General features: G+C 42.9%; 1 protein-coding gene and 2 long non-coding RNA genes across 6 annotated transcripts in view; 1 reads left to right on the top strand and 2 right to left on the bottom strand.

Moving 5' to 3' along the window:
- The window catches only part of map4l (microtubule associated protein 4 like), a 93,468-nt gene that overhangs the window by 15,697 nt on the left and 50,858 nt on the right, over positions 1-26,913 (bottom strand). For 2 of the 4 annotated variants that reach the window (XM_037786770.1, XM_037786771.1), the window contains exons 7-8: positions 1,951-2,285; positions 179-346 (exon numbers count right to left, since the gene is read on the bottom strand). In XM_037786770.1, the coding sequence (XP_037642698.1) occupies positions 179-346; positions 1,951-2,285 (503 nt within the window). Of the gene's footprint in view, positions 1-178; positions 347-1,950; positions 2,286-10,800; positions 12,980-26,913 lie in introns of those variants that run through there. The other 2 variants (XM_037786773.1, XM_037786772.1) reach the window with 2 other exon arrangements.
- On the top strand, positions 15,833-17,619 carry LOC119498190. The gene is made up of 3 exons (XR_005209075.1): positions 15,833-16,065; positions 16,779-16,795; positions 17,608-17,619. It is a non-coding gene; the product is annotated as an uncharacterized LOC119498190 (long non-coding RNA).
- Positions 23,137-23,817, bottom strand: LOC119498191. Its single transcript, XR_005209076.1, has 2 exons — positions 23,773-23,817; positions 23,137-23,299 (listed from the first exon to the last, which is right to left on the bottom strand). It is a non-coding gene; the product is annotated as an uncharacterized LOC119498191 (long non-coding RNA).

The following is a 26,913-nucleotide window of genomic DNA, read 5'->3' as shown; positions in this document are numbered from 1 at the left end:
ACACTATTCAGCTCCCAAGGTATCCTCAATAAATAAGAACACTTCAGGACTGAACTAAATGTGACAAGAACACGAGTACAGACGCAGACTGAGGCCAGTCGTCACTGAAATGGAGCATATTACATTCATCCAGTCTGAATAGAAGAAATAAATCCCCCCATGTGTGTATGATACTCACCTTGGCGGCCTTGGCGGAGCCAGCTGCTGTTGACGGCCGCTTGGCGGCGGTGGGCGTGGTCGCCTTGGGTACGGGGCTTTTTTTATTGGCTGTGGTGGGGGAGGGGCGTTTGGCCGAGGTGGCCTCGCCATTGGTGGAGAGGGTGGATGGGCGGGATTTGGCGTCAGGCTGGTGATGATGGAATTAAAAGAAGCCACAATACAGTAAAAAAAAAAAGAGGGAGGGAAGGAAAGAAAGAAAAAGGAGGACAGATAGAGATAGAGAGAGAAAAAGCAGAGATGAAATCACTGATTGCAATGACAGCGTGATATGGCAGACAGCCAGCAACCTTAATCATAAAATAAAATTAGCAATTTAAAGCCACTTTTGAGAGCTCATGAGAAGTAAATTATAAAATTATAAGCCTCAAACCTGATGAAATGAGCAGCAGTTCAAAAGTAGCATGTGATATGGAAATCAGGTCTCAGATAGGCATCTGTGCACCTTCACCAAACACGTGGTGGTAAACGCATGAGCACAAACTCTCTCGCAAAAGTTTTACATAAGACGGATCCTTTCCAGCCATAACTCAACAAGCTTCTCTCTATTTTCTCTGCACTGTGTTGTTTCCTCCCCCCCGAGCATTTGTTCTGAGGATTGTACATCTTTTTTTATTAAATAACGAGTTATTAAAGAGGGGAGAAAGCTCCTCCAGCTGGCTCCAATTGTCTGTTAGCAAGCTCGTTAGCCTGGTCGCTAATGGAACAATAAGTTCATTCATTCATTCATTGCTTATCCTATTCAGGGTCGCGGGGACAGGCCCTGGACAGGTCGCCAGACTATCACAGGGCTGACTCATAGAGACAGACAAGCATTCACGCTCACATTCACACCTACGGGCAATTTAGAGTCAGCAATTAATCTAACCTGCATGTCTTTGGAATGTGGGAGGAAACCTGAGAACCCGGAGAAAACCCACGCTAACAAAGGGAGAACATGCAAACTCCACACAGAAGGGCCCCAAGCCCAACTTGCGACCCTCTTGCTGTGAGGCATCGGTGCTAATAAGTTCATATAGTTTATTCAGAGACATATTTGTGTCTTTGACTCCCGTCTCATAACTGTTTACAAACCACGCCTCTTTTGGGGAGCAGTTTATAGGCTACTCCAACAAAGTAGAGCTGCAACGATTAGTCAATGAATCGATTATTCAATCAACAGAAAAATGACCGGAAAGCAGTTTGATAATCGATTAATGGCTTGATTCAACGTTCCAGCCGGTCATTTGTGACGATTTGCTGCTCTTCTTATTTGGTTGAACAAAACAGGTAATTTGATGACATCACCTTGGGTTTACGGAAACTGTGACGGACATTTTTCACAGTTTTCTGGCATTTAACAGACCAGTCGACCATAATGAAAATAATTAATAGTTGCAGCCTTAAACAAAAGTGGATGGTGCATACAGCTAATAAGCTCTGATAGCTTATAGCTTATGATAGCAAGAGACCGATAGAAGCAGCAGAAGCAGTGCACTGACTGAGGTGGAAGATGTCTGTGTAATTTCCAGAGCATCCGTGTGTGTGTGTGTTCGTGTGTGAACAGGCAGCAGGGGTTTGCGTGTGTTGCTCAAGGACACTTTACCAGGCTGTTGTTGGACACACCAGCTGTAGCAGAGGTCAAAGCTGTGACCTTTGGCTGACGGCGCTGCTTCTGCAACCACTCTGAGTGTGAATCTGTATGCAGGAAATGTGTGCGGACAGCAGTAGGCCTAATCTGCGTGCGTGACCCACCTTGGTCTTGCCGTCGGGGCTCGGCAGGGACTTGCCGCCGTTGCCCGTTGGAGACTTGGCCGTCCCTTTCCCTCCCTTCTCCTCCTTCTTCTCGGCCGGCTTCTTCTCGTCTTTGTCGGTCTTCTCCGGCTTGTCCACCTTCTCCGCCTTCTCGTTGGCCTTGTTGTTCTTCTCCATCTTGTCCTCGTCTTTGAGGATTTTCTCAGACTTCTGGTTCTGGTCCGGGCCGGCGTCCTTCTTCTGCTGCTCTTCTTTCTTGCCGAAGGCGTCAAACTTGTCTGTCTTGCCGGACATGATGTCCGTCTTCTCCAGCTTGTCCTTGTTGTCAGATTTCACTGTGAGAGAAAGAACGTCATCGTCAGCATCAAACTTACCCAAAAAAATTGCGGTGCCTGGTGCCGACACAACATTTCAACACATTCAATGACACCACCACGTGATTTCACATATCTCTGTGAGTCTGTTTAAGGTTTTGTTAGTTTTAGGCATAAACATTAAGTGGCTAAGGTTCTGGAAAGGTGTGTGCATGGTTAAAAGAAACCAGCTTTGCATGTCGGTAGGAGACAAAATGCCAACAGCTTTATTGACCTGTTCATCCACCCTGACCTTCTCCATAACACATTTCATTTTGGCAATATAACAACGTTACACTACTTCTGCCTTTTCTTCTGAGAGACAACCTCATTATTTGCACGGCCACAAGAGGCAGACAAAGATTGTTATTGAACAAATCATGTCTGTTGACTGTTTGAATTCCTTGCATGCTATTAAATGCTAAAAGTGCCTACAGTATGTAATCAGCACAGCACAACAGAACATTTGATTACCTGAAAGCACGAACTACAGTTAAGCACCTGACTTATGAGACACCATCTGACACTTCTGAACACGTATCTCTAATGTGTAAGAATGTTTCTGCTGACAAAATCTATCACATCAAATAAAACATTGCTAATTGCAACTGCACTTTAGTTATTTATAGATTTGAATGTCCGTGTGGGTGATTTTATGTAGGACGCACCAGCAGATGATTCTGGAGTCTGGCTGGTAAACAGGCCGAGCCCAGTTATTCCACTGCTCTACATTATGGAAGTGCCCACAATGGTGACGCTGTATCTTTAAAATCCACAACAGTGAGGTTACGTCTAACCCCGATAGAGGAGATGAACAGACTGTTTTATGCCTTTTTATGTCTTATTACAAGACAACTTAGGTCAACTATAAAGATAAGATTTACAACTTGTTAAACACACGTTATCCTTAGACTCCCCATAACAACAGTGGTGCAGGATATCATTGTGCACATGTGTATATGATATGAACCATTAACTATAGCCTAATAATCACACTGATGTGCCATCTTGTTTCACTTCATTACTCAGTCTTGCATTGTGTTCATGTTGCCGTTTTCTGTTTGGAGGACGTTGTTATTTTGTTCTAGCCGATCAGTGGTGATTGACATCCCCACCGACCCATCCCCTGGGGCGCCAGTGGACACCATCCCCTGACATTATTTTCAGTCTACACAGAAGCGGCAGTGGTTGCCAATCAAAAAAATTATACAAATGTAAGAGACTTCGGGCACATCAGAGTCTGTCTTTTCCATTCTTATTGAGGTTTTTGTGTGATTTTCTCTGTTGTCACTTGGTATATCAGTCATTTAGTCACCATAATGTTGGGGGACTTGTGAGAGAAAGATTAAAAAAGGAGTGGTCAAAAGGGTCGATGCAGCAGAGGCTGAGATAGCCTGACTTTTACTCCCTAGTATGGTCGAAGATGCTGAGTTCTACAATTCCCATAATGCAATTCGAGACCCTCTCTGCCTGTCTTAGTCTTTCAAACCCCACATCCCCAGTTCATATACAGGCTTTCTGTTACAAATCTGTACAGTCCAAGCCTAATCCAGGGTAACTTTGATGACATAAAGCTCATCCAGAGCAACAGAAGACATCATACTACTGGTTTCAGTAGTCCTTATGATGAGTAAACAGAACTTTATGGGAAAGCAAGTTTAGGATATTTTCTGTATTCCCATGAAGTTTCCATTATGTTCAGTTCTATTTTATGTAATTTATGTATGCAAGTGAGAATTAAAGTACATGTCCTTGGATTTCAGTGTTCAGTGTTGTTCATTTGTGCGTCAGGATTATGAAAACATCATCCAGGGACACATCCATCCTCCTCAGAGGAGAAGCACTAGGTCAAACTGATGCACCAATGTTGCTAACAGCTGACTCATGGGATGAGCACAGTATGAGAGAGAGAATAGAATGAAAGCAAGAGGGACGTATGACGGGGACACGTGAGCAGAAGGGAGCCAGAGACAGAAGGAGTTGGGGAGGTCGATGGGGTTAAGGACAGACAGCCGGCGGGGCTGAGGGACGGACGGGGGGGGCAGAGAGAGACAAGGGCTCTTTGTAGTCACCAAGACATCTCTTACATAACGGTGACACTGGTCAGGCCTATGCTGTGCCCCTAATGTCCCCTCATTTCCCTCGGTGCTGACGTTCGCTGTGTGATAACGGCACTATCTCCTCGGAAGCGACGCCAATTTGCTGCCGTTGTGTTTTTCTCCAGCAATCAAGCCGGCGACATGGAGCGCGGTCCCTCTAGAATGACGGCTGCCATCAAAACAAGATGCATTTTGTTGTGTCACTTTAAACTGCAAAACTAGCCAGAGCCCCAGTCAGAGACAGGCTGTGGAGAAATCTCACATGAACAGATCATGTGTGGTTACAGAAAGTGTGTTCAGCATACTTGCCAACCTCAAGACCTCAGATATAGGGAGGATTTTGAAATCAAAATTTGAGTTTCAGAGACTTTGTTTCCTGCATTCTGGTGACTTTTAAAGAATGAAAATAATAAAATAATAAGTGCATTGCAACAAATTAATTTTACTTTTAATTCTCAGGAAAGAAAAACTGAAAAATTCACACCTCTGGCATGAACTTGCATGAATCTCTGGCATGAACAGACACAACGCGACAACAGCACCACTGCGCTCTGAGACACGTTATTTACAATGGCTTGCGCCGCACCACGAAGGCTTTTCCTTGTGTCAAGCAAATCCCAACGTAGGTCAAAAGCAGCTCTCCTCCGCCAAGACACAACATTAGGTGTATTGTTGATGGAAACAGTAGGGATTATACAGGCTGTACAGTGGCCCCCAGTGTCATTTTGCTTTTTTTTTTACAGAAATAAAACCCATTGAGTTTATTTTGGCGTATCAGCGGCATGTTAGCAATACGTAGTCGGACGACGGACGCTACAAACTGACAGTGAATGCATCTGCTCCATACGGAGTCTCAGCTCAGAGTCATATTTCACACACACCGGAGAAGAGAGTTTACAGAGCGAGAGATGGCGTAAGATTTGGTGTCGAAGCGAAAAGCAAAAGCGCCTCTTTGGTAATATCTCAGATTTAAACCAAATGCTATAAAAGAACCATAACGTTAATGAGGTAATCACCGCAAGGAGGAGCAGCAAAAGCTGGACCAGAGAGGCCAGACACACAGACACCTGACGGTAAAAAAAATCAAAGTACCGGTGTTGTCACAAGTTTATAAACCGGTGGGAAAATGTCCTCATCATCGCATCCCCACACTGTATCATTCCACCCTGCAACGCCGGCAATATGACTCATCCAACATGGCTGTGAACACAGAGGATCTATCTAATACCACGCTACAATACACAGCTGCTGGCAACCAGCTGTGTGTGTGTGTGTGTGTGTGTGTGTGTGTGTGTGTGTGTGTTTGTGACAGAGAGAGAAATAGGGAGAGAGAGTTGACTGCCACATAAATCAGAGCATGACTAACATACACAGACATGGAGCTGGTGCAAGGATATTTTACTGCAGGCGGCCTTTTCAACACACACACACACAAACACACACACTTTCTGCCTTTCTGTCTCACACGCACACATGAACCCAGTTTGAGTATTGACCGCTGTAGCTCCTGTTTGCTAGCACGATAGCTATCACACTGCCACACTGACAAACAGGACAATCAATAGACAGTCTGATAGACGGACACAGTAATAATCCACACGATATACAGACTCATTTTATGCTCAGTGACACTACGACGGTGTATGAGAGACAAAATGTTTTAAAGCCCTCTTTATGGAGTAATAATGAATGTTGTTATTGTTGCATTCCATAGTGCAAAGCAGTGGGCAACCTCTGAAGTCATAGTATTGTATGTCTAAAAAAGAAATAGTATAGTATGTCGAAAATATAAAAGAAACCATAGTATATTATGTCAAAAAAAGTCGTTAAAAAAGTCGTAGAATAGTATGTCAAAAAATAAAAAGAGTAATAGAATAGTATGTGAAATAAAAGAAATAGTATAGGATGTTGAATAAAATAAAAAAGTAATTAAAAAAGTCATAGTATAATATGTCGAAAAAAAATTAAAGCATAGTTAGTCAAAACATTTTTTAAAAAGAAAAATGCCAATTCCTGCAGAAATCTCCAAATGTCAAAAGTGGCTTTTTCTATTTTGTTCCTCAAGGTCTTGGTGTATTTTGGAGGGATTTCTGATCATTTTTTTCCAATTCTGGAGTGGTAAAAATAGTTAAATTTAGCACCAAATCTGTGTAACGAATGGGATCAACCCAAATATTGCTGCAACGACTTATGAGACATAATGAAGCATGGGGATGGCCATCATATAATTCTATCATAATATTCTAAACCCTTATACACTCACAATTTATTTCAATTAACTAATTAATTGCATGTTTATATCTGATTTATGCCTAGAACAATTTCTAGTCTCCTCATGTTCTCAGCTTTCAGATGATGTATGTCACTTCTATGTGACATCTACTGTTGACCTGCTATCTCCCCCTAAAGACCCCCTGTACTCCCGTAAAAGAGATAAAAACTGGTCTATTGTTGGTCACAGAGGACCATGATTTGTGTCCAGAAAAAAGCAGCATAAAAAGGTTTGAAATGGTGACACTGCACCTGTTGGCCTTCCCTCTCTTGCAACCACAAATTCACGAGCTATATGAGCTGTAAGTTGATGTTAAAAGTGCAGAGTCTTTTCTGTGTTTGGTGATGTGTCCCTCTGGATTTGTTGTTTTCTGTATAGCAACAAGCCCATAGAGACACGATCACAGGAAGGAAGGGATCACTGATCCAATAAAGGGTGTTAAATGAGGACTGCAGGTACCTGAGCTCATCTGTTTAATGACTTGGTTGTTTTTTCTGTTAGCTCAAGCTTCAAGACTCACACTTGCCTATACACCCCCCCCCCCACTCCCCTTACAGCTGTGCACTTCTTCGTGCATGTATATGTGTTGTTGTGCAGCTGTGGTCTATTAACACGCTGTCTACTGTCAGTGTGCCTGTGGGGGCGTGTGACTTTAAAAATCTGTAAGATTCACGTCAGTGAAGGCGATTCACCTACGCACACGTACCCGTGTGCGCGTGCGCACAAACGCAACACTAGAAATAGCTGCTCTATATTTGAATGAGTACAGTCAGAGTCGATGTCTAATCAATGTCCCAGCTTTTCTCTGTCGACTGAAAAACAGAAACATAGAGAAGCAAGAGAAACAAGAGAAACATATACTGACCAGGAATGGGTAGAAGATATCACAGTGAGGGGAATGGTTTCTCTATCATTAACTTTGTTAAATGGAGCCATATAAAAGACGTCAGTAATCCAAACCAGCGTTTCATTTCAAGTTCTCAGCCTTCTGCCAGCTCCTTTCACACACTTCCCCTCTTAATTCCTTTTTCTGTTATATCGCTATCAACCTCACTTTGTGAAAATCGCCTTTGCATTTGCCCTAGATTTCATCAAAGGGTAATTTTAAAAGATTACAATAAGATACGAGGATGTGATAATACGTGTGTGACATAAAAGGAAAATGAAAAGGAAATGAAACCTGGCAAAACCCATTTTCTGGTATTGATTTACCTCATTAAAACCCCTATTAGAGGAGGAGGAGGTGACAATTAACAAAGGTTTAGCCGGTGAGATAATAGAGATGATGAGGGCGGCAGTAGCTCTGAATTTCGGGCCTAAAACAAAGTGTAAAAAAAAGGAAAATTCCCCGATGATTCTTCTTCTTGTTTCCCTAAGTTTCCCTCGTTCCGTACACTTGCTCAGAATCAACCAAGCACACAGCCGGCGTGATTTTACCATCTGAAACTTCTCTCATCTGTCACCCCTGATACAGAAAAGCTCACTCAGTCCAACGATCAAAAGAAGCCACAAAAGCTTGCGTTGTTGGCTAACATGGCAGCAGTTGTTAGAGGTGCCTCATTAGGAGAAGACTCCCCCACATTTACTATTGTATTAAGTGTTTATGGTAGGGTTGTAAATCAATTAAAATATTTAATCACGATCAGTCACACATTTTTTATCTGTTCAAAATGTACCTTAAAGGGAGATTTGTCAAATATTTAATACTCTTATCAACATGGAAGTGGACAAATATGCTGCTTTATGCAAATCTATGTATATATTTATTATTGGAAATCAATTAACAACACTAAACAATGACAGATATTGTCCAGAAACCCTCACAGGTACTGCATTTAGCATAACAAATATGCTCAAATCATAACATGGCAAACTGCAGCCCAACAGGCAACAACAGCTGTCAGTGTGTCAGTGTGCTGACTTGACTATGACTTGCCCCAAAACTGCATGTGATTATCATAAAGTGGGCATGTCTGTAAAGGGGAGACTCGTGGGTACCCATAGAACCCATTTACATTCACATATCTTGAGGTCAGAGGTCAAGGGACCCCTGTAAAAAATGGCTATGCCAGTTTTTCCTCACCAAAATTTAGCTTAAGTTTGGAGCGTTATGTAGCTTCCTTCACAACAAGCTAGTATGACATGGTTGGTACCAATGGATTCCTTCGGTTTTGTGGTTTTATATGATACCAATATCTTCACTCTAGCTTGTAGCCCGCTACAACCTAACAATTGCAAGTTTCATTAATGCGTTAAAGAAATTAGTGGCGTTAAAACAAATTTGCGTTAACGCGTTATTATCATGCTAACGTTGACAGCCATAATTAATACTGACATCACATCAAAGCTTGTATTTAGCTGTAAGCACACAGTTTGTGCTGTAAAGGCTTTTTATATACTGTATTTGGTTCTAAGTCACTTGGGGAGTAGAGAGTAGAGTACAGCTACAGGAGCCTATAACTAAACAGGCCTATTTACACCCAGTATGTGCTGCCATCAACTGTACTGATTTACATCCCCAGTCAAATAAACTTCCATCAAATTTAAAGGGGCTTCAGATGGTGGATGTGACCTCAAGGTATAGTAACGATGCACCTCATATAACTTCATTACTCTGACCAATACTCCACGTGTTGACATGATGCAACAGCCATTAATTTGAGTAACCACTAGCATGGTATGTTAACCAGTTGATTTGCTACTGTGACTGAAAAGCTACACAGACTACACACTGTTAACAGAACCTTTTTTGCAGCAAGGCTCTGTTTTGTATGATTTCCTGTTAAGTGGAATTCAAAGCTAGTAAAAGTCAGATCAGGGAGAATCAATGCAAGTCTGCCAAAGACAAAACAGGATGGAAATCCACAGGTGGATAATGGTGGAGGGCAGCAGTGGAAGTGGCCTCTATCAAGACTGAAAGGAGGCACATAAAGAACATTCAGTGCCACTAGCCGCACCAAGCCACAGCATGTTGCATGCATAGTGCATGTGCTTTCTACCAAAGTGGCAACCAGCAGTGTGGCAGCCTCCTATTGACATTCAGACATAGCTAATGTTGGAATGGAAAAGAAGGCAAAGCCAACAACCGAGCCAAACGCAACTGAGCTGTAATGCCATGGATGTGCTCAAGTGAAATGCAGCGGCAGGAAGGACAAAGAAAGAACTGCAGGCACTCATGAGCTTAGTGGCGTAATCAACCCCCCTCATGAAGATGAAGACAGAGTAACATTAAAGCTGGTCCAATCTGTTGGAGCTGTGACATTTCTGTATTATCGTAACTGTATGAATTACAAAAATACAAGTCACTACTTTAAATTCTTCCGTTTGATCCGCGTGTAAGTGGCTGGAATTTAAAGGGTCAGTGTTTAGGATCTATCTTACGTCACACACTGTTCCTTCAAAGCTTGATTTACAGCTGCAAGTAAAGGGGTTATGGTGTTAGCTTAGGCTGTTCCTACAAGTTTCTGATGCTGGTGGAGATTGTTGATAGTGAAGACAACATCAAGCAAGCTTACGTACAGTATAAGTCTAGATCCTCCCCTTTTCAGTAGCACTCATTTAGCAGCCATTTTGGCTGCAAACCCTCTGTTTCTCATGACATGATCAATGTTCTATATCTCAGTAAATGGAAGGACCGTAAACAGAATTACTGACATTCATGATTGCATAGAAGTCTTGTTGTTTTGTTTAGTTTTGCTCTAACCAAGCCGTTCCCCGAGTCTTGTGACAAGAAACAACCAATCACAGCTGGCAGATATAGAAGATAATCATTACTATCACTACTACTCATTACTATTCAACTTGCATCACCCTTTCCGTCCGATGATGTCACATAGTCTGGGTGGGGTCCACCCTGGACAGGTCACCAGACTATCACAGGGCTGACAGAGACAGACAACCCGGGCAATTTAGAGTCAACAATTAACCTAACCTGCATATCTTTGGACTGTGGGAGGAAGCCACAGAACCCAGAGAAACCCGGAGAAAATGCAAACTCGACACAGAAGGGATTCAAACCTGTGACCCTCTAGCTGCGACAGTGCTAACCACTGCACCACTGTGCAGCCCACGTACAAACCAGACCTCATCCCAACAGACACATACGCTCACAAGGAGAAACTCTTACCCGTTATGTTCGGTTTATTATCTTGGGTGCTGTTAACGGACGTTCCTGCAGGGAGTGGAACAGGAAGTAAGAAATTGGTCTCAGAGCTCCCATGATGCCTCCTAGGTGGTGGGGACGATGGCAATACGGCGGACGTCATTAACGGGGATGACATCATCGTCACCAATGCAGCTGCAGCTTCTGTGCCGCCCGTGACCGTGAGCGAGCGTCGGACAGCCACATGTGGGTAGGGCGCCCTGGGCGGGCACGCTGATCCCATCAGGGCAAAATTCGGTACGTTGGGTATCATCGTTGGCGAGCCTCCCATGCTGGTGGGGTACGTTCCAGCCATTACCATGGGAACGGACAGGTGCGAACAATCAGACATTGCCCGTCTCACTGCCGTCCGCTGTGGCAGTTCACTACTGGTTTTTGTCTCTCTGCTCAAAGTACCACATGATCCCGCTCTCCCATCCTCAACACAACTTACATCTCGTAACAGGCCTGTTACGCCAGGTGGAGTACATGACCCCGTCCTCCCTTTTTCAGTATGGCTTAAGTTGGCTGAGGGTGGAGATAGGCCTGTTCTAGGCCCTGCGGTGGCACCATCTTTACTTCCTGTTAGGTCGGCAGCAGAAGGAGCAGAACCAGTAGGTTGTACATCAACACTTTGCTTTCCTAAAGATGGCTTGAGCGTTTGATTAGTTGGAACTGCAGCTGAATCTTCTCTCAGATTTCCGAGTAGGCCTCCAGATGTGGAGGACGTAACAGATTCCTTCTCATCCTCTTTATTTCCAGGACTTGATCTGGTACTTCCAGTGAAGCAAGGGTTCAATGTGTTTCTCTCCCCTGACCCTGAAGCCTGTTTCGGAGGAGGAAGCAAACCCTGGCCCTGGGCAGACGCTTGAGATCCCTGGATGTCGAAGCCATCTTTGCCACCTGTACGGTTTTGTTGCAGATTATTGTGTCCAAAGTTTGATGTGGGTTTATGGTCTGGCGCAGAATTCGGGAAGGATCTCCCAGGTGAGATAGAAGGGGAAGGTATTGAAGAGGAAGGGGAAGAGCGTGAAGACAGTGGGCTGCTAGGGCTTTGTCCTGCACTCCCTAATGACCCCCCTGCACCTCCCACCCAATGTCCGTCCTCCCTCGGCCTCCCCCCTCCAGACCCCTCATCCTCTATCTTCAGCGCCGGCATCAGGAAGCTCTGCGTTCCCGGCGCTTCGGCCGCCATCCCAGACAGCGTCCCCTCGGTCCTGCCTCGCCCTAATTTTGCCTCGTCTTCCGTCAAAGTTATTTTGGACCCCCCCTGCGTTGCAGCGGCAACCTGCCCTCCCGGTGCCATCTGGCCTTGGCAGTGCCAGTCATTGCGCCGCTCTGAGGCCAGGCTGGAGGGCGACAACGGAGAGGAGGCCAGGACCGCAGGGATGTTGGCACCAGAGAGGGCAGCGGGAGGTTTGTGTTGCTGTTGCTGCTGCTGCTGCTGCTGCTGTTGTTGATGCCCACTGGAAGGTTGTCCGTACCCGCCGCTACCACTAATAATGCCAGGCTGCTGCCAGGTCGAGCCAGACAGGAAGGACATTCTCCCGGTCTTGTTGTCTTGTCTCTTCTTTTCTCTCTTATTTACTCCTTCTTTGTCTTCTTTCTCTTCGTCTTCAGTTTTTCCCGCTGTTCTCCTGCACGTTTCTGTCCCCAGTTAAGTGTCGTTTTACTCTTGTCCAGGAGGCAGAAATGTCCTCAGTATCCAAAGTGTTATGAGCTTGCAAAGTAGATGAAGCAATGCATCCTTTCTTTTTTAAGGCTGATGCCTCGGAGTTATGTGTGTAACTGTGCTGATGTGTGTGAAGTGCATCTGTGTTTACAGGCAAGGCAAAAAGAGAGTGCGTGTGAGAGTGAGAGTGTGTGTGTGCGTCTGGTCGTCTCGGCTTCTCTCTGAACACTGCACGGATCAGCTGTGGGGCTAAATTGCACCTTGCTCTCTCTCTCTCTCTCTCTCTCTCTCTCTCTCTCTCTCTGTATCTCTGTTTTCTTTCTCTCTCTCTCTCTGACATCACACAGTCACATGACAGCCAGGAATATTCCCTCATTCGCTGGTGCACAATTTCAGCATCTCGCCCCTAGCGACAAACGTGCACATGCATACACACATGAAGACACATGATGGCGCATACACACACACACACATGTATAGAGGCAAACATGCACACAAACAGATCAATGGCTGTCACAGTTACTCAGCCGCCATATGACAGCCACTGTTCACATGTTGATGCAGAGTGAGAGACACAAGGAGAGATTAGTGAGACATCACTGAAGACTGTAATCATCCTGACTCGACTCTGATTAGACTTTGTCTTCTTCTTCTTCTTCTTCTTCTTCTTCTTCTTCTTAAATCAGCCCATGACTGGCCGCAGAAGAAAGAAAAAGAGTCCAAAAGGTATATTTTTCGAGGCTGTAATTTACCACATTGACGTCATTAGATGATACTGTGTGCCCTGAACCTTGTGCTCTCATCTTGATTAATTTGGTCTTCACTGAAAATGATTTTGAGCGTTTCACATTTTCACTTCGCAAAGCTCCTACTTTTACCCGCTTTCCATAATTATCATTTATCAATTAATTTGATTAAATATAGGTATATTTGATTTGACAAATCTGTAACTTTTCAAAGTTTCAGAGTTGCTTTAAAGTGGCAGCAGGCAGAATAATTTTGGCATCATTGGGAAACAATTCCATAAAAACCTTTCAGCATATTGTAATTCAAGTGTTCTGAGAGATAACTAGACTTCTGCACCTCCTCATGGCTCTGTTTTCAGGCTTTAAAAAATCTGCCAATCACAGGTCATTTCAGAGAGAGAGCGTGTTCCTATTGGCTGTTCATTAAATGGAGGCAGCTGTCAATCATTTGCGAACAAATGATCAAACTAGGGAGTGCTGATTAAATATGAATCAATATCAATCATCAATCAAAATGAGAAAGTGTGCTCCGGCTGGTGGGCGGTGCTTTGTATTTCCTCAACTGATCTCAACATGGCTGACGGATGACAAACGTTCTCATTTTACAGCTAAACAGTACACTACAAGATGTTTCTGAAAACATTTGAGGTAAGAAATAGGCATTACAGTAACAGAAACTGATTCATATTTGATCAGCGACGTTGATCCGTTTGATCGGAGTTTGCGAGTGATTGACAGCTGCTCCGAGACGGCAAGGCTCCAGCTCGGCTCTGATTGGTTGTTTTCCTCCGGTCTGTGAAAGCTTGCAGATGCTATTAGGAGCACTGGAGGACACCGGAGGCACATGATTTTTTTGATAGGAGTTACAGATAGGGCTGGGTATCTAGGTACAAAAAGGATCGATTGCAGGTATCGTTTGACTGGAGGAGTTTCGATACTACTTGGTACTGGGTTATATCGAGTACTGAAACCCAGCCCCAGTTACAGACATCTTTTCTGCACATATTGGATAAAAGAAAGAGGCGAGTTCTTTATGATATTAAGTGCAGATTAACACTGACTGCTGACTATGTAAGCTCTTGAACAGAGGTAAGCATCCTGCATCGGGGATTTGTTCCATCTTTTGGTGAAAAGCTTAGCCTGCTGGAAAGATGCCGAGGCTCGCAGTGCAAGGTGTTGACAAAGAATAATGAGAACTAACGGGTTAAATTTGAGCTGTAGTTTACTATACTTTGCAAGAAAATATATTAACTGTTCAAAACCAAATCTCAACCAATATTTTATGCATGTGTTACTGCTCGATTCCTGATGTGATATGGAAAAGTCACAACAAAACAGCTCTCAAAGTTGAATCACGTTAGCTTGATTGCCACGTAGCGATGTGTGTCAGCTATAGAAGCTGTGTTGTAATTAGCAGTTTGTGGGTTTTCATAATCAACTTGAATGGCTTTCAGCTGGCTGTATAGCCTGGATGAAATGATTATATTTAATTTTGTTTTGTTGTGTGGACTGACAAAATCTCCTCTGATTGAACGGTGGAAGCAGCTGCAGACCTTTAGCGTATTCACTAATAACTATACGCATGTGGCACAAAGTTAGCTAAGATCACTTTACATATTTTTTTATATACATATTCTTTCTTTGCATAAGCAGGCTTGACAAAGCGTCAGTGAGAGATAATGGGTATCACGACGGTGGTTATCAACTGTCTTTGTTAAACCAGATAATTTGTCAGGCTTGGCGCGTGTTCTTATGAAAAGGGGTGTTTGGTGCGTCATTTGACTCTTCTACCACACAAAATGGACCGATCGTGCCTCTGAAGAATATAAAATAGGACCGTCAATCATTAATGAATCGCACATTTTTTATCTGTTCAATATGTACCTTAAAGGGAGATTTGTCAAGTATTTAATACTCTATTCAACATGGGAGTGGACAAATATGATTCCTTTATGCAAATGTATGTATATATTTATTATTGGAAATCAATAACTAACACCAAACAATGACAAATATACATATATATACTGCTGCCATGGTTCGGGCTCGGGTCGGACTTGGACAGAAACTATGTGGGTTCATGTAGGGTTGGGTCTGATTTTTCGGGTCCGACCATACAGCCGATTAGACTGTTGTCAGGCTATTAAATAGGCGTTTTCAGTCGCTATAAGCTCCATAGATGTTGGTCAGTAGGGGCCTACTACAACGACTAGTAGGTTTTATCATCTATTCACATGGTAGATCACGAAGAAGGTATAAAACTACACAACAATGACCTCTAGCGACTGTAGTAATTATGACAGTTATTTTAACCAAAAACACAAGCTTTTTCCCTAAACCTAACAAAGTGTTTTTTCTCCCTAAACCTAAAGAAGTTGTAGTTTTGTGCCTAAACCTAAAGAAGTTGTAGTTTTGTTACCTAAACCTAAAGAAGTTGTAGTTTTGTTGCCAAAACCTAAAGAAGTTGTAGTTTTGTTACCTAAACCTAATGAAGTTGTAGTTTTGTGTCTAAACCTAAAGAAGTTGTAGTTTTTTGCTTAAACCTAAAGAAGTTGTAGTTTTTTTGCTTAAACCTGAAGAAGTTGTAGTTTTTTTGCTTAAACCTGAAGAAGTTGTAGTTTTTTTGCTTAAACCTAAAGAAGTTGTAGTTTTTTTTCTTAAACCTGAAGAAGTTGTAGTTTTTTTGCCTAAACCTAAAGAAGTTGTAGTTTTTTGCTTAAATCTAAACAATTTTGTAGTTTTATTCCCTAAACCTACAGAAGTTGTAGTTTTTTTCTTAAATCTAAAGAAGTTGTAGTTTTATTGCCTAAACCTAAAGAAGTCTTTTTGTTTGTGTTCAAAACATGACGTTTCATTCAGTTTTACATGTTAGAACGTGTTGCTTTTAACTTTCACTTTCACTTTTACAACATAGTAGGTGTAGTAGGCCCCTAATGACCCAAATCTATGGTGCTTATAGCGACTGATAATGCCTATTTAATGGCCTGATAACAGTAGAATCGGGTCCGACCATAGCTCTACTCTGGCCTGCAACTAACTGTGTGCATTGCCAACTGTTACACATGATCTATGATGGTATGAAGAGTCATCTGCTGCGATTCATTAGGTTTGATTGCTCTGAATGGCTGTATGATGGTCATAATGGCTGTATGATGGTGCCCCTATGGTAATGATGCCCCTATAACACACCACTAATTAAATTAGGGACAAAGTCCAAACGCTTCCCTTGGCCACCTCATTCAATATACATAGGAAGCTATGGTGAGCTGATTTCTACCTCCTCCATCCTAAAAAGAAGTGGAGCCTTCAAGAATGGTGCAATATCCCACTCCACTCCTCTCAGGATTTGTACTACAGCTTTGCAAAGAGGATTAAACCCTTTTCTGACGGCCACACAGCCTCTCCTATCTCCACGTTTTTTTTTGCGGAGCGCTGACTTTCTGGACTTCACAGAGAAATTGTGTGCAGGAGCAAATAAACTATTACACCACATCTACTTATTTACAGCTACATTCTGGGCATTTAGCCGATGCTGTTTTCCAGAGAGACCTAATGAGGTTGTGTGCAGCACTCATATCATCAACTCCATGTTCGAAGCAGAGAGCATAAATTGGCTTCAAGGAGTGCAACCATCTGGAATTCAGTATTCTCTCTTGACAGAGTTTCTGCTGGAACTGAAGATACTTCTGGTTGCTTAAAGCATTGAGCGACCTTTCCCAAAGGTCATGTTTTAAAGGGGATAATGCTCTTACACAATGTGCATGTTTACATGTGGTAAAATAAAGGCTTGGTACACTCTACCTTACCTCATCCATCAGTCCCTATCTCATAAATATATATGGTCTGTATTTTGGATCAATGTTTGGAATAAAACAGAATTAAAAAGAAGTGAACAGTTTGACTTATAAATGAAAAATCTGCATTTTGTTTCTGATCAGACCTGAAACTATCTGATGATTTCACTCTGTGTCTACAAACATTACCAAAATATAATAACTAGTAACTCTTTAATAAGTATGGTAGTATTCTGTTTTGGGCTGTCAAAGAGCAAATTCATTTTAACGCCACTAATTTCCTTAACGATTTACCGCAACTTGCGGTTGCAGCAGACTAAGTTTTAAAGCTAGAGTGAAGATACTGATATCATAAGAAACTACAAAACATAAGGAATCCACTGTTACCAATCATGTCACACTAGCTTGATGCAATGGATGCTAAATAATGCTCCAAACTTGCGCTACATTTTGGCGAGGAAAAACTGGCATGGCCATTTTCAAAGAGGTCTGACCAATCGTTCACCTAACAGCTAATTAAAAACACATCAATGCGCCACTCTGTTGCATGGGTGACATTTATGAAAATTAGGGCTGTCAGAGTTTTATCGCCACTAATTTCTTCAACGCATTAACGCAATCAATCTTTCAGAGGGTGTAGCGGGCTTGGTACTAACCATGTCATACTAGCTTGTCTTGAAAGAGGTTAAATAACGCTCCAAACTTGTGCAAAATTTTAGCGAGGAAAAACTGGCATGTCCATTTTCAAAGGGGTCCCTTGACCTCTGACCTCAAGATATGTGAATATAAATGGGTTCTATGGGTACCCACGAGTCTCCCCTTTACAGACATGCCCACTTTATGATAATCACATGCAGTTTGGGGGCAAGTCATAGTCAAGTCAGCACACTGACACACTGACAGCTGTTGTTGCCTGTTGGGCTGCAGTTTGCCATGTTATGATTGGAGCATATTGTTTTATGCTAAATTCAGTACCTGTGAGGGTTTCTGGACAATATTTGTCATTGTTTTGTGTTGTTAATTGATTTCCTGTAATAAACATATACATACATTTGCATAAAACAAGCATATGTGCCCACTCCCATGTTGATAAGAGTATTAAATTATTGACAAAACTCCCTTTAGGGTACATTTTGATCAGATAAAAAATGTGAGATTAAATATTTTAATTGATTGAAAGCCCTAGTTTCAACACGTTAGTGACGTTCAACGTTTAGTGTGGACTTTTACACCCTGGCTTAAGAGAAGACTTACGTAAAGCTGGTGCAACAGGCAGCTGTTCTTTAAGTTTTACACCGTCAAAAAGCTAAAAGAGTGTTAAACTCTTGAACCAAGACTGGGATCTTGGAGGCATCACAATGTTAAAAGTGATGACATAACATAAAGTGTTCAGTACTCTTAGAAGGGAAAAAAAGAGCCATGTGGTAAATATCTAGAGCGACCTGGGCACCTCTGGGAATCAGCCGTCAGCGAGGCAGCTCAGGGTCTCGACCCTGCCTCCGAAACACTATTTCAAACAAACGGCTGATGAAGAACACCGACACCTATCTGAAGTTCTTTACCGCACACGACAGCTGACTGTCTCCCGCACCGAACCCACTTCACCCCCCAACACACCCGAGGCCTGTGCCAAAATAACAAGAGCAGCTTGTCAAGCATGACTGAAAATGAATGAGTATTATTACATAATCCTTCCATAAACAATTTGTCTACTGTAACCACAGAGGGAGAGAGGAAGAGGAAGACTGTTGTTCAGTTTTCAATAGGCTCAGAAAGGGGTGGGCATTATGCAATAAATGCTTCTGTTTAAAGTTTGGCTCTGGCTTGTGTTAACATTCAAACGGGTTCTCGGGTTAAAGCGGAGAAATGTGTAGATTTGACAAGCTGAGGTTCTGGCATTTTAGAGATGAGACAAGAGCAAGACTGGAAGACACAGAGGACTGACCCGCCTGTCTCCACTTCACTCCTTCACAAACTGTGATCACTTTCACGTGATAACGATCAAATCAGATAGAAAGAATCTAGCTGTTGAAGCTCCCGATAAGTACATTAGCTTTTTGTTGAAATGTCATGTCTGTGCAGTGACCTTTAGCTATGGAAATGTTTGCTCAGCTAGCGCAACTTTCACTTCACACGATGTTCCAGAAAACCCTGCAGATGTACAACTATAGATTGGTTCGATTTAGGTTTTGCATTTTGCTCGTTGAATAACCCCGTAAGTGGGTTTTTCATCCTGTTGAGGATGTAGTGTTACTGTTTAGGCCTGGCCTGGAGTTAGCTTTATTTATGTTCAATTAAATCAGCATCACTAAAAGTATGCAAAATTAGCCAATAGCGGTTCCATTTTGCAGTGTAGAAAGTGGATGTACAGACACTGGATTACTACGACACTGAAGACAACTTAAAAACTTGATGATTCTCAGGTAAGTTCAGGAGTTATAAGGAGCATCTTTATCTTTCATTTCTAAGTGGATTTATGGACGATTATTTGTGACGGACATCAGAGATAAAGATGTCCTCAGAGAGTGTAAGTCACTCTGAATCTAAAAATATGTGTACGTATCATCTTTGACTGAATTACGACAATTTTTAACTAGGGCTGTTAAAGTTAACGCGATAATAACGCATCAATGCAAATTTGTTTTAATGCAACTAATTTCTTAAACGTATAAACGCATCTTGCTAGGTTGTAGCGGACTCAGTTTTAAAGCTACAGTGAAGATAATGGCATCATATGAAAGTAGAAAAGTTAATCCATTGGTACCAACCACATCATACTAGCTTGTCGAGAAGGAGGCAAAATAACGCTCCAAAGTTGTGCTAAATTTTGGCGAGGAAAAAACTGGCATGGCCATTTTCAAAAGGATCCCTTGAGGAACACCATAGAAAAAGAAACTTTTGACATTTGGACATTTCTGCAAGAATTGCATTTTTTTGGCGATTGGATGGCGAGCACTTCTGTTGTGCAAACTGCTCAGAAACCCCCTTATTGTCAATCTAGCTAGGAAAGCCATCCATCCTCTGAATGCTCTAAGTCTCTAGTTTGTGGCTGTAAAGTTTCACGAGGCTGTGATTATCCTAGAGGTCACCACAGGTCATTTTATACAATAAGGTCAAGTTTAAAAAAAAAAAATGGTCTCACTACAATGAAATGTCTCCTATGGGGACTAACATCATCACACATGAATACAGTTGGGCTCATTGGATCCACAAGAGTCTCAGCTTTACAGTGATACCCAATTTATGTAATTCCAAGACTGTTTAGGGACCCCAGTATGCAGAAATATTCAAATACATAATTTTAGAATAGGTGAAAATAACACATTAATACTGCATGGTTTTTGCCCAAAACTGCATGTGATTATCATAAAGTGGGCATGTCTGTAAAGGGGAGACTCGTGGGTACACATAGAACCCATTTACATTCACATATCTGGAGTTCAGAGGTCAAGGGACCCCTTTGAAAATGACCATGCCAGTTTTTCCTCGCCAAAATTTAGCCCAACTTTAGAGTGTTATTTAGCCTCCTTCCCGACATGGTAGCATGACATGGTTGGTACCAATGGATTCCTTACGTTTTCTAGTTTAATATGATATCCGTGCCCTAAAACTGAACTTGCTAGAGCCTCTGAAAGACAGTAAAGTCAGTCGGGATCGCGGGGTTTAAGGGGATTAACTCAAACACATGTCTCCTTCTCTACAGCAGTTTGGCGTTGTAGCTGCCCATTTGGCTCCGATTTGAGTTGTGTCTCTTGTTCTCATTAGTGCTCCAATACTATTTGACTGCTATTGTTTTGATCTCTTTGCATTTCTTTATATTACTGTTTATAGTTGAGCTATTTGGTCATATTATACACAATAGTAATATGCAAAATTGACTTAAGCTGAGAAAATGTTTCCAAATTGTCTGTAGGTCCACCAGTAGATATGGTACCTCATATATTTCCCTTGCTCAAGCTTTCGCCTGTCCTTTTCAGATGCAGTAGTACTTCTTTTCATTAGTATGCTAATGGAAGATGGCTGTATTTTGCCCAGGAAAGCTTTAAAAAGTCCGGTGCAAATCATATCTGAAAACTTAAATGATTATAAATGTGAGGTTGTTAAATAAGGCTCTCCAAGTGAAACTGCAAAAAAATCTCTAAAACTCAAACTTTGGCAACTAACAAGCTCGACCACAGAGACACTCTGTGGGAGACAAACAGAGGAAGACAAATGAAGTTCGACAGCAGGAGAATAACAATAACAAGTCATATATTTTAGAAACAAGCAGCAGACAGGTAAAATTAATTCTGATACTCTCGGGGGCTCTTTCCGCTCAGGCAACAATCACAGAGGTCGCGGTTAGTTCCTCCTTTTTGAAGGTCACAGATTGTTGAACATCAGCTGAAGATGGAGGAAACAGAGAGAGAGAGAGAGAGAGAGGATGCTACAGCTGGTTGCCTATGGCACTGGGCAGAGAGAGAGAGAGAGAAGGATGGGGGGTGGTGGAGGTGTGGGGAGGAAGAGAAGGAGGGTGGAGGATCTTGTCAGAGCGTTTCTATTTTTACTCTTCGACCTCACTGACTGTCACACCCAGTCCACCCCTTCCCTATCCCTCCATCTCTCACTCGCAGAGTCTCTTTGTTTCCACGGTAACCGCCTCCCATGTCTCCCTGACAACGCACCCCCCCCCCCCCCCCCCCAATCTCCAATGCAGTGATTATTACGGTGCCGCAGCGACACGGGGAGTCTGGGCACGAGAGGGGAAGACGTGACGTGGATGGAGGAGACGGAAAGGGCAAAGAGATGGAGGATGGAGGATGGAGGATGGAGGATGGAGGGAGGGGAAAAACGAGAGGGGTGGAGGAGAGAGAAGAGGAAAAGGGCAAAGAGAGAGGGGAAGAAGCAGGGAGATGTGGGAGGGGTGGACAGATAGGAGGGACATGAGGAAGACGGAGGAATCCGGGAATAGATGAAGATGAGATATGGTGAACGGCAACAGGTGGAGGAAGAGGAGGAAAGGGGGAAAAACAAGGTGGAAGTAGGGAATGTTATAATGAAATGAATAGAGAGATGGAGTGGAGAGAGAAGATAGAGAGTGGGGTGAAAGGAGGGAGAAAAGGAGGACAAAATAATTTCCCAAAACTTTCAACTGGCCCAGTTCCATCACTTTAATCTCTCTGTGGTCTGAAACTGCTTAAAAAGGCCCAAATACAAACATCAGTTATAAGACCTACATAATTACTTCAAACAAAAAAAAAAGAGGATATCTTTTTTTCTTCTGGCTTCTACATTGCAATTTATGTTACGTGTCAGTGAGTAAGATTTGGCAGGAAAGCAGGAAGAAGAAGTTTCAGGCATTCTGGCAAAAGCAAACAGGGGAAAAAAAATCCCTATAAATACACAATAAAGAGCTGAAAGGACTAGATGGATACAGATGTCAACCTTCGCAGCCATTAAGGTGTCCTGTAATGAGATCCTGCAGTTGGCGGTGCTCGTGTCAGGCTCACTCGTGGGGAAAATTCCCAGCTTAAAAGAGACTGTAAAATAGGATTTCATTAACCCGCCGTGCACCGACGTCACGCAGGGAGAACCTTATATAGATCCATCACATGCGGGGAAATTAAATGAGCCTTCATGACGAATGAGCAGCCTGATATCTAAAGAGAGAATAATGTGATGAGAGGCTGATCTCCCACAGTCCCAGATAGATGTCATGCACCTTAAAGGAACAAATCACCTCAATTGAAAAATTATGTCATTATTGATTCAACCAATTAAAAACTGTTTGGTCCATCTCTACAGAGGGCTGTAAAACATCACATAGAGCACTACTAGCAATTACACATTTATTAGTCTAGCTCTATCGTCTAATTTACTCAGTAGGCCATTTGTTAATAGCTATATAGTTTAGAGAATATTATAGATACAAGACAAAACTGACAGAAGGGAGGGACTCGAAGAAAAAGTCGCAGTTACAAATTAGTCTGCTACTTCAGCACCACGGACAGCTACATGGATTCATCAACACACAGCACAGTTAGGCTGCAAGCCGTGGTCAGGGCCGTAGATTCTAACTTACTGATATTTCAGAACCATGGTCAGGGCCGTAGATTCTAACTTACTGATATTTCAGAACCATGGTCAGGGCCGTAGATTCTAACTTACTGATATTTCAGAACCATGGTCAGGGCCGTAGATTCTAACTAACTGATATTTCAGAGCCATGGTCGGGGCCATAGATTCTAATTTACTGATATTTCAGAGCCATGGTCGGGGCCGTAGATTCTAACCTACTGATATTTCAGAGCCATGGTCAGGGCCATAGATTCTAACTCACTGATATTTCAGAGCCATGGTCGGGGCCGTAGATTCTAACTTACTGATATTTCAGAACCATGGTCAGGGCCGTAGATTCTAACTTACTGATATTTCAGAGCCATGGTCGGGGCCGTAGATTCTAACCTACTGATATTTCAGAGCCATGGTCGGGGCCATAGATTCTAACTCACTGATATTTCAGAGCCATGGTCGGGGCCGTAGATTCTAACTCACTGATATTTCAGAGCCATGGTCGGGGCCGTAGATTCTAACTTGCTGATATTTCAGAGCCATGGTCGGGGCCGTAGATTCTAACTCACTGATATTTCAGAGCCATGGTCGGGGCCGTAGATTCTAACTTGCTGATATTTCAGATCCATGGTCGGGGCCATAGATTCTAACTTACTGATATTTCATAGCCATGGTCGGGGTCGTAGATTCTAACTTACTGATATTTCAGAGTCATGGTCGGGGCCGTAGATTCTAACTGACTGATATTTCAGAGCAATGGTCGGGGCCACATATTCTGACTTACCGATATTTCAGAGCCATGGTCGGGGCCATAGATTCTAACTTACTGATAATTCAGAGCCATGGTCGGGGCCGTAGATTCTAACTTACTGATATTACAGAGCCAAGGTTGGGGCCACAGATTCTAACTTACTGATATTTCAGAGCCATGGTCGGGGCCGTAGATTCTAACTTACTGATATTTCAGAGCCATGGTCGGGGCCGTAGATTCTAACCTACTGATATTTCAGAGCCATGGTCGGGGCCATAGATTCTAACTCACTGATATTTCAGAGCCATGGTCGGGGCCGTAGATTCTAACTCACTGATATTTCAGAGCCATGGTCGGGGCCGTAGATTCTAACTTGCTGATATTTCAGAGCCATGGTCGGGGCCGTAGATTCTAACTCACTGATATTTCAGAGCCATGGTCGGGGCCGTAGATTCTAACTTGCTGATATTTCAGATCCATGGTCGGGGCCATAGATTCTAACTTACTGATATTTCATAGCCATGGTCGGGGTCGTAGATTCTAACTTACTGATATTTCAGAGTCATGGTCGGGGCCATAGATTCTAACTGACTGATATTTCAGAGCAATGGTCGGGGCCACATATTCTGACTTACCGATATTTCAGAGCCATGGTCGGGGCCATAGATTCTAACTTACTGATAATTCAGAGCCATGGTCGGGGCCGTAGATTCTAACTGACTGATATTTCAGAGCCAAGGTTGGGGCCACAGATTCTAACTTACTGATATTTCAGAGCCATGGTCGGGGCCGTAGATTCTAACTTACTGATATTACAGAGCCATGGTCGGGGCCGTAGATTCTAACTGACTGATATTTCAGAGCCATGGTTGGGGCCATAGATTCTAACTTACTGATATTTCAGAGCCATGGTCGGGGCCGTAGATTCTAACTTACTGATATTACAGAGCCATGGTCGGGGCCGTAGATTCTAACTGACTGATATTTCAGAGCCATGGTCGGGGCCATGTATTCTAACTTGCACAAACCTCAGTCAGATAAAGGATCAATGAGTCAGGCAGACTAGACTAACATATTCAACTAAACAACCCCTTTGTCCCTGCACTATCTCTGCTACTAGGAGATGGGAGGTTATAGGTGGATTGGGAGCATTTTTATTGCCTCTCAACGGCTCTCAACATGGCGACGGTGAGCCGGCTGCTCACAGCTAACGGTGCTAACAGTGAAAACAAGGGCGAAAGAGCAAACAGTGTTAGCAGCTGGCCCGGCTAAGTCAAGAAAGCGCGGAGAAGCTTTGATTACAACACACACAGAGGGAGAGAGACTTCATTCTCTGCTCAGGTAGATATTTCTCCTCTATGTCTTTACATAGACAATAGTTGTTTGCTGCTATGTTAATGTTCTTGGTATCGGATTTAGCACCTTTAACAAGGTGCATGCATTTTTGTCATTTTGCTAAAAAGGGGGATGGCATCCCCCCTCATCCCACTTCAATCACCTATACTACGCTTATTTATATATTCAACAATATTCAGCAGTAGGGCTGCAACTATTGATAATTTTTATTGATTTATGATAACTCAGTTTGGCCTATAAAATCACCACAGATATGTGATTTTTAATCCACCACAGCTACCTTTTCTTCACAGGAACAAACACAAAAAGAAAAGCAAATATTTACATTACATGTGCATTGCCAAACACTAGATAGAGATCAGAGAACATTCCTAATCCAGGAGGAAGTCTGTCGAATGCTGCTCAGTTACTTTTCTTAGCCACCAGGAGCCATTTGACTGTGATGAGCTGCAGCTGCAGTAGTTTTGTGGTCAGAGCTGCAGTTCTCCCAGCAGACACCTGATGGAGCCAACGAGCAAGGCTAGAAACTCAACAACCCCCCCACCCCAACCCAAATGCTTTACAACCAACACACACTGCAACATGATTATCTGTCTGCAGTGGTAGACAGCCAACCACAACACACGTCTGTCCCCAGACGGTTATCTCAATTTATAGTATTCACTTTGATTCAATCTCACCGCCGCGTTTCTCAAGGACAAAACCAGGTCAATGCATCTTGTGTGTGTGCGTGTGTGTGTGTGCATGTGTGTGTGTGTGTGTGTGTGTGTGTGTGTGTGTGTGTGTGTGTGTGTGTTTGGATTCCAGATTTCATTCACTGACAAAAGATGGTTACAAGAATGCTTTCTCTGTCTCACATGTACACAGTTTCTCTGTCTGAATGATGACCATGCAGCAGGACCGTCGGACAGAGTCTGCACACACACACATGGAAGCTTCCACATAGACACAGGGATGACAGGCCATTTTTCCATTTTGCCCGCCGTACACACGCCTTCATGGTAAAAAAAAAGTGAGCATGTCCTTGCCTTATGTAAGGCTGAAATAGTCCCAGACATCAATATTGTATGTGAGAGGATAGATAGGGAGATATGAAGGCAGAACGCAGGTTTATAAATAGACACAAAAGAAACAGTGACAGAGCAGCAGCAGCTGTCTACCAAACCCCAAACCAAGGAAGCAGTCAGCTGTCAATAACTCCATTAGAGTCCTTCCACTGATTCCCACTCTCACTGGACAACAACAGCACTATACCTGCACTGTTTGGGCCAGATCTTACAAGTTTACAAGTGACCTCACATGTGTGCTAAGAAGAGACAAAATATGATAATTATATGATTAACAGTATCTCATATACTGTAATAAATAGTAGGGGTTTTAACGATTCATCTACATCGATGTATCGATTTATATTCCTACGATCCAACAACATCGATAGGTACTCGGCAAGTTGATCGATATAAAATAGATTTGAAAGGCAAAAATCTATTTTATCGATACTAAGGATTTGCACCTTGTATTTAAGGACGACAAATGTTATATGAAAGTTTTTTTTAGCACTTTTTGTTAGTAAAGAAATGTTAAACGTTACTCCGGTTCACTCTGCAGACATGCGGCAGCTTGCCAGCTCCACCCTCTGCCGCGCGAGCACGCATCCATGGCGTGCATGCAGATGGACGGCGCACTGGACTCCTCCTCTCTCACCCAGTAGCGGCATGGAGGGAGGCG

The sequence above is a fragment of the Sebastes umbrosus genome, chromosome 12 (assembly GCF_015220745.1).
Source record: "Sebastes umbrosus isolate fSebUmb1 chromosome 12, fSebUmb1.pri, whole genome shotgun sequence".
In the NCBI taxonomy this organism is placed as follows: Eukaryota; Metazoa; Chordata; class Actinopteri; order Perciformes; family Sebastidae; genus Sebastes; species Sebastes umbrosus.
Note: the sequence above shows the minus strand (reverse complement) of the source record. Positions and strands in the feature narration are given on the sequence as shown.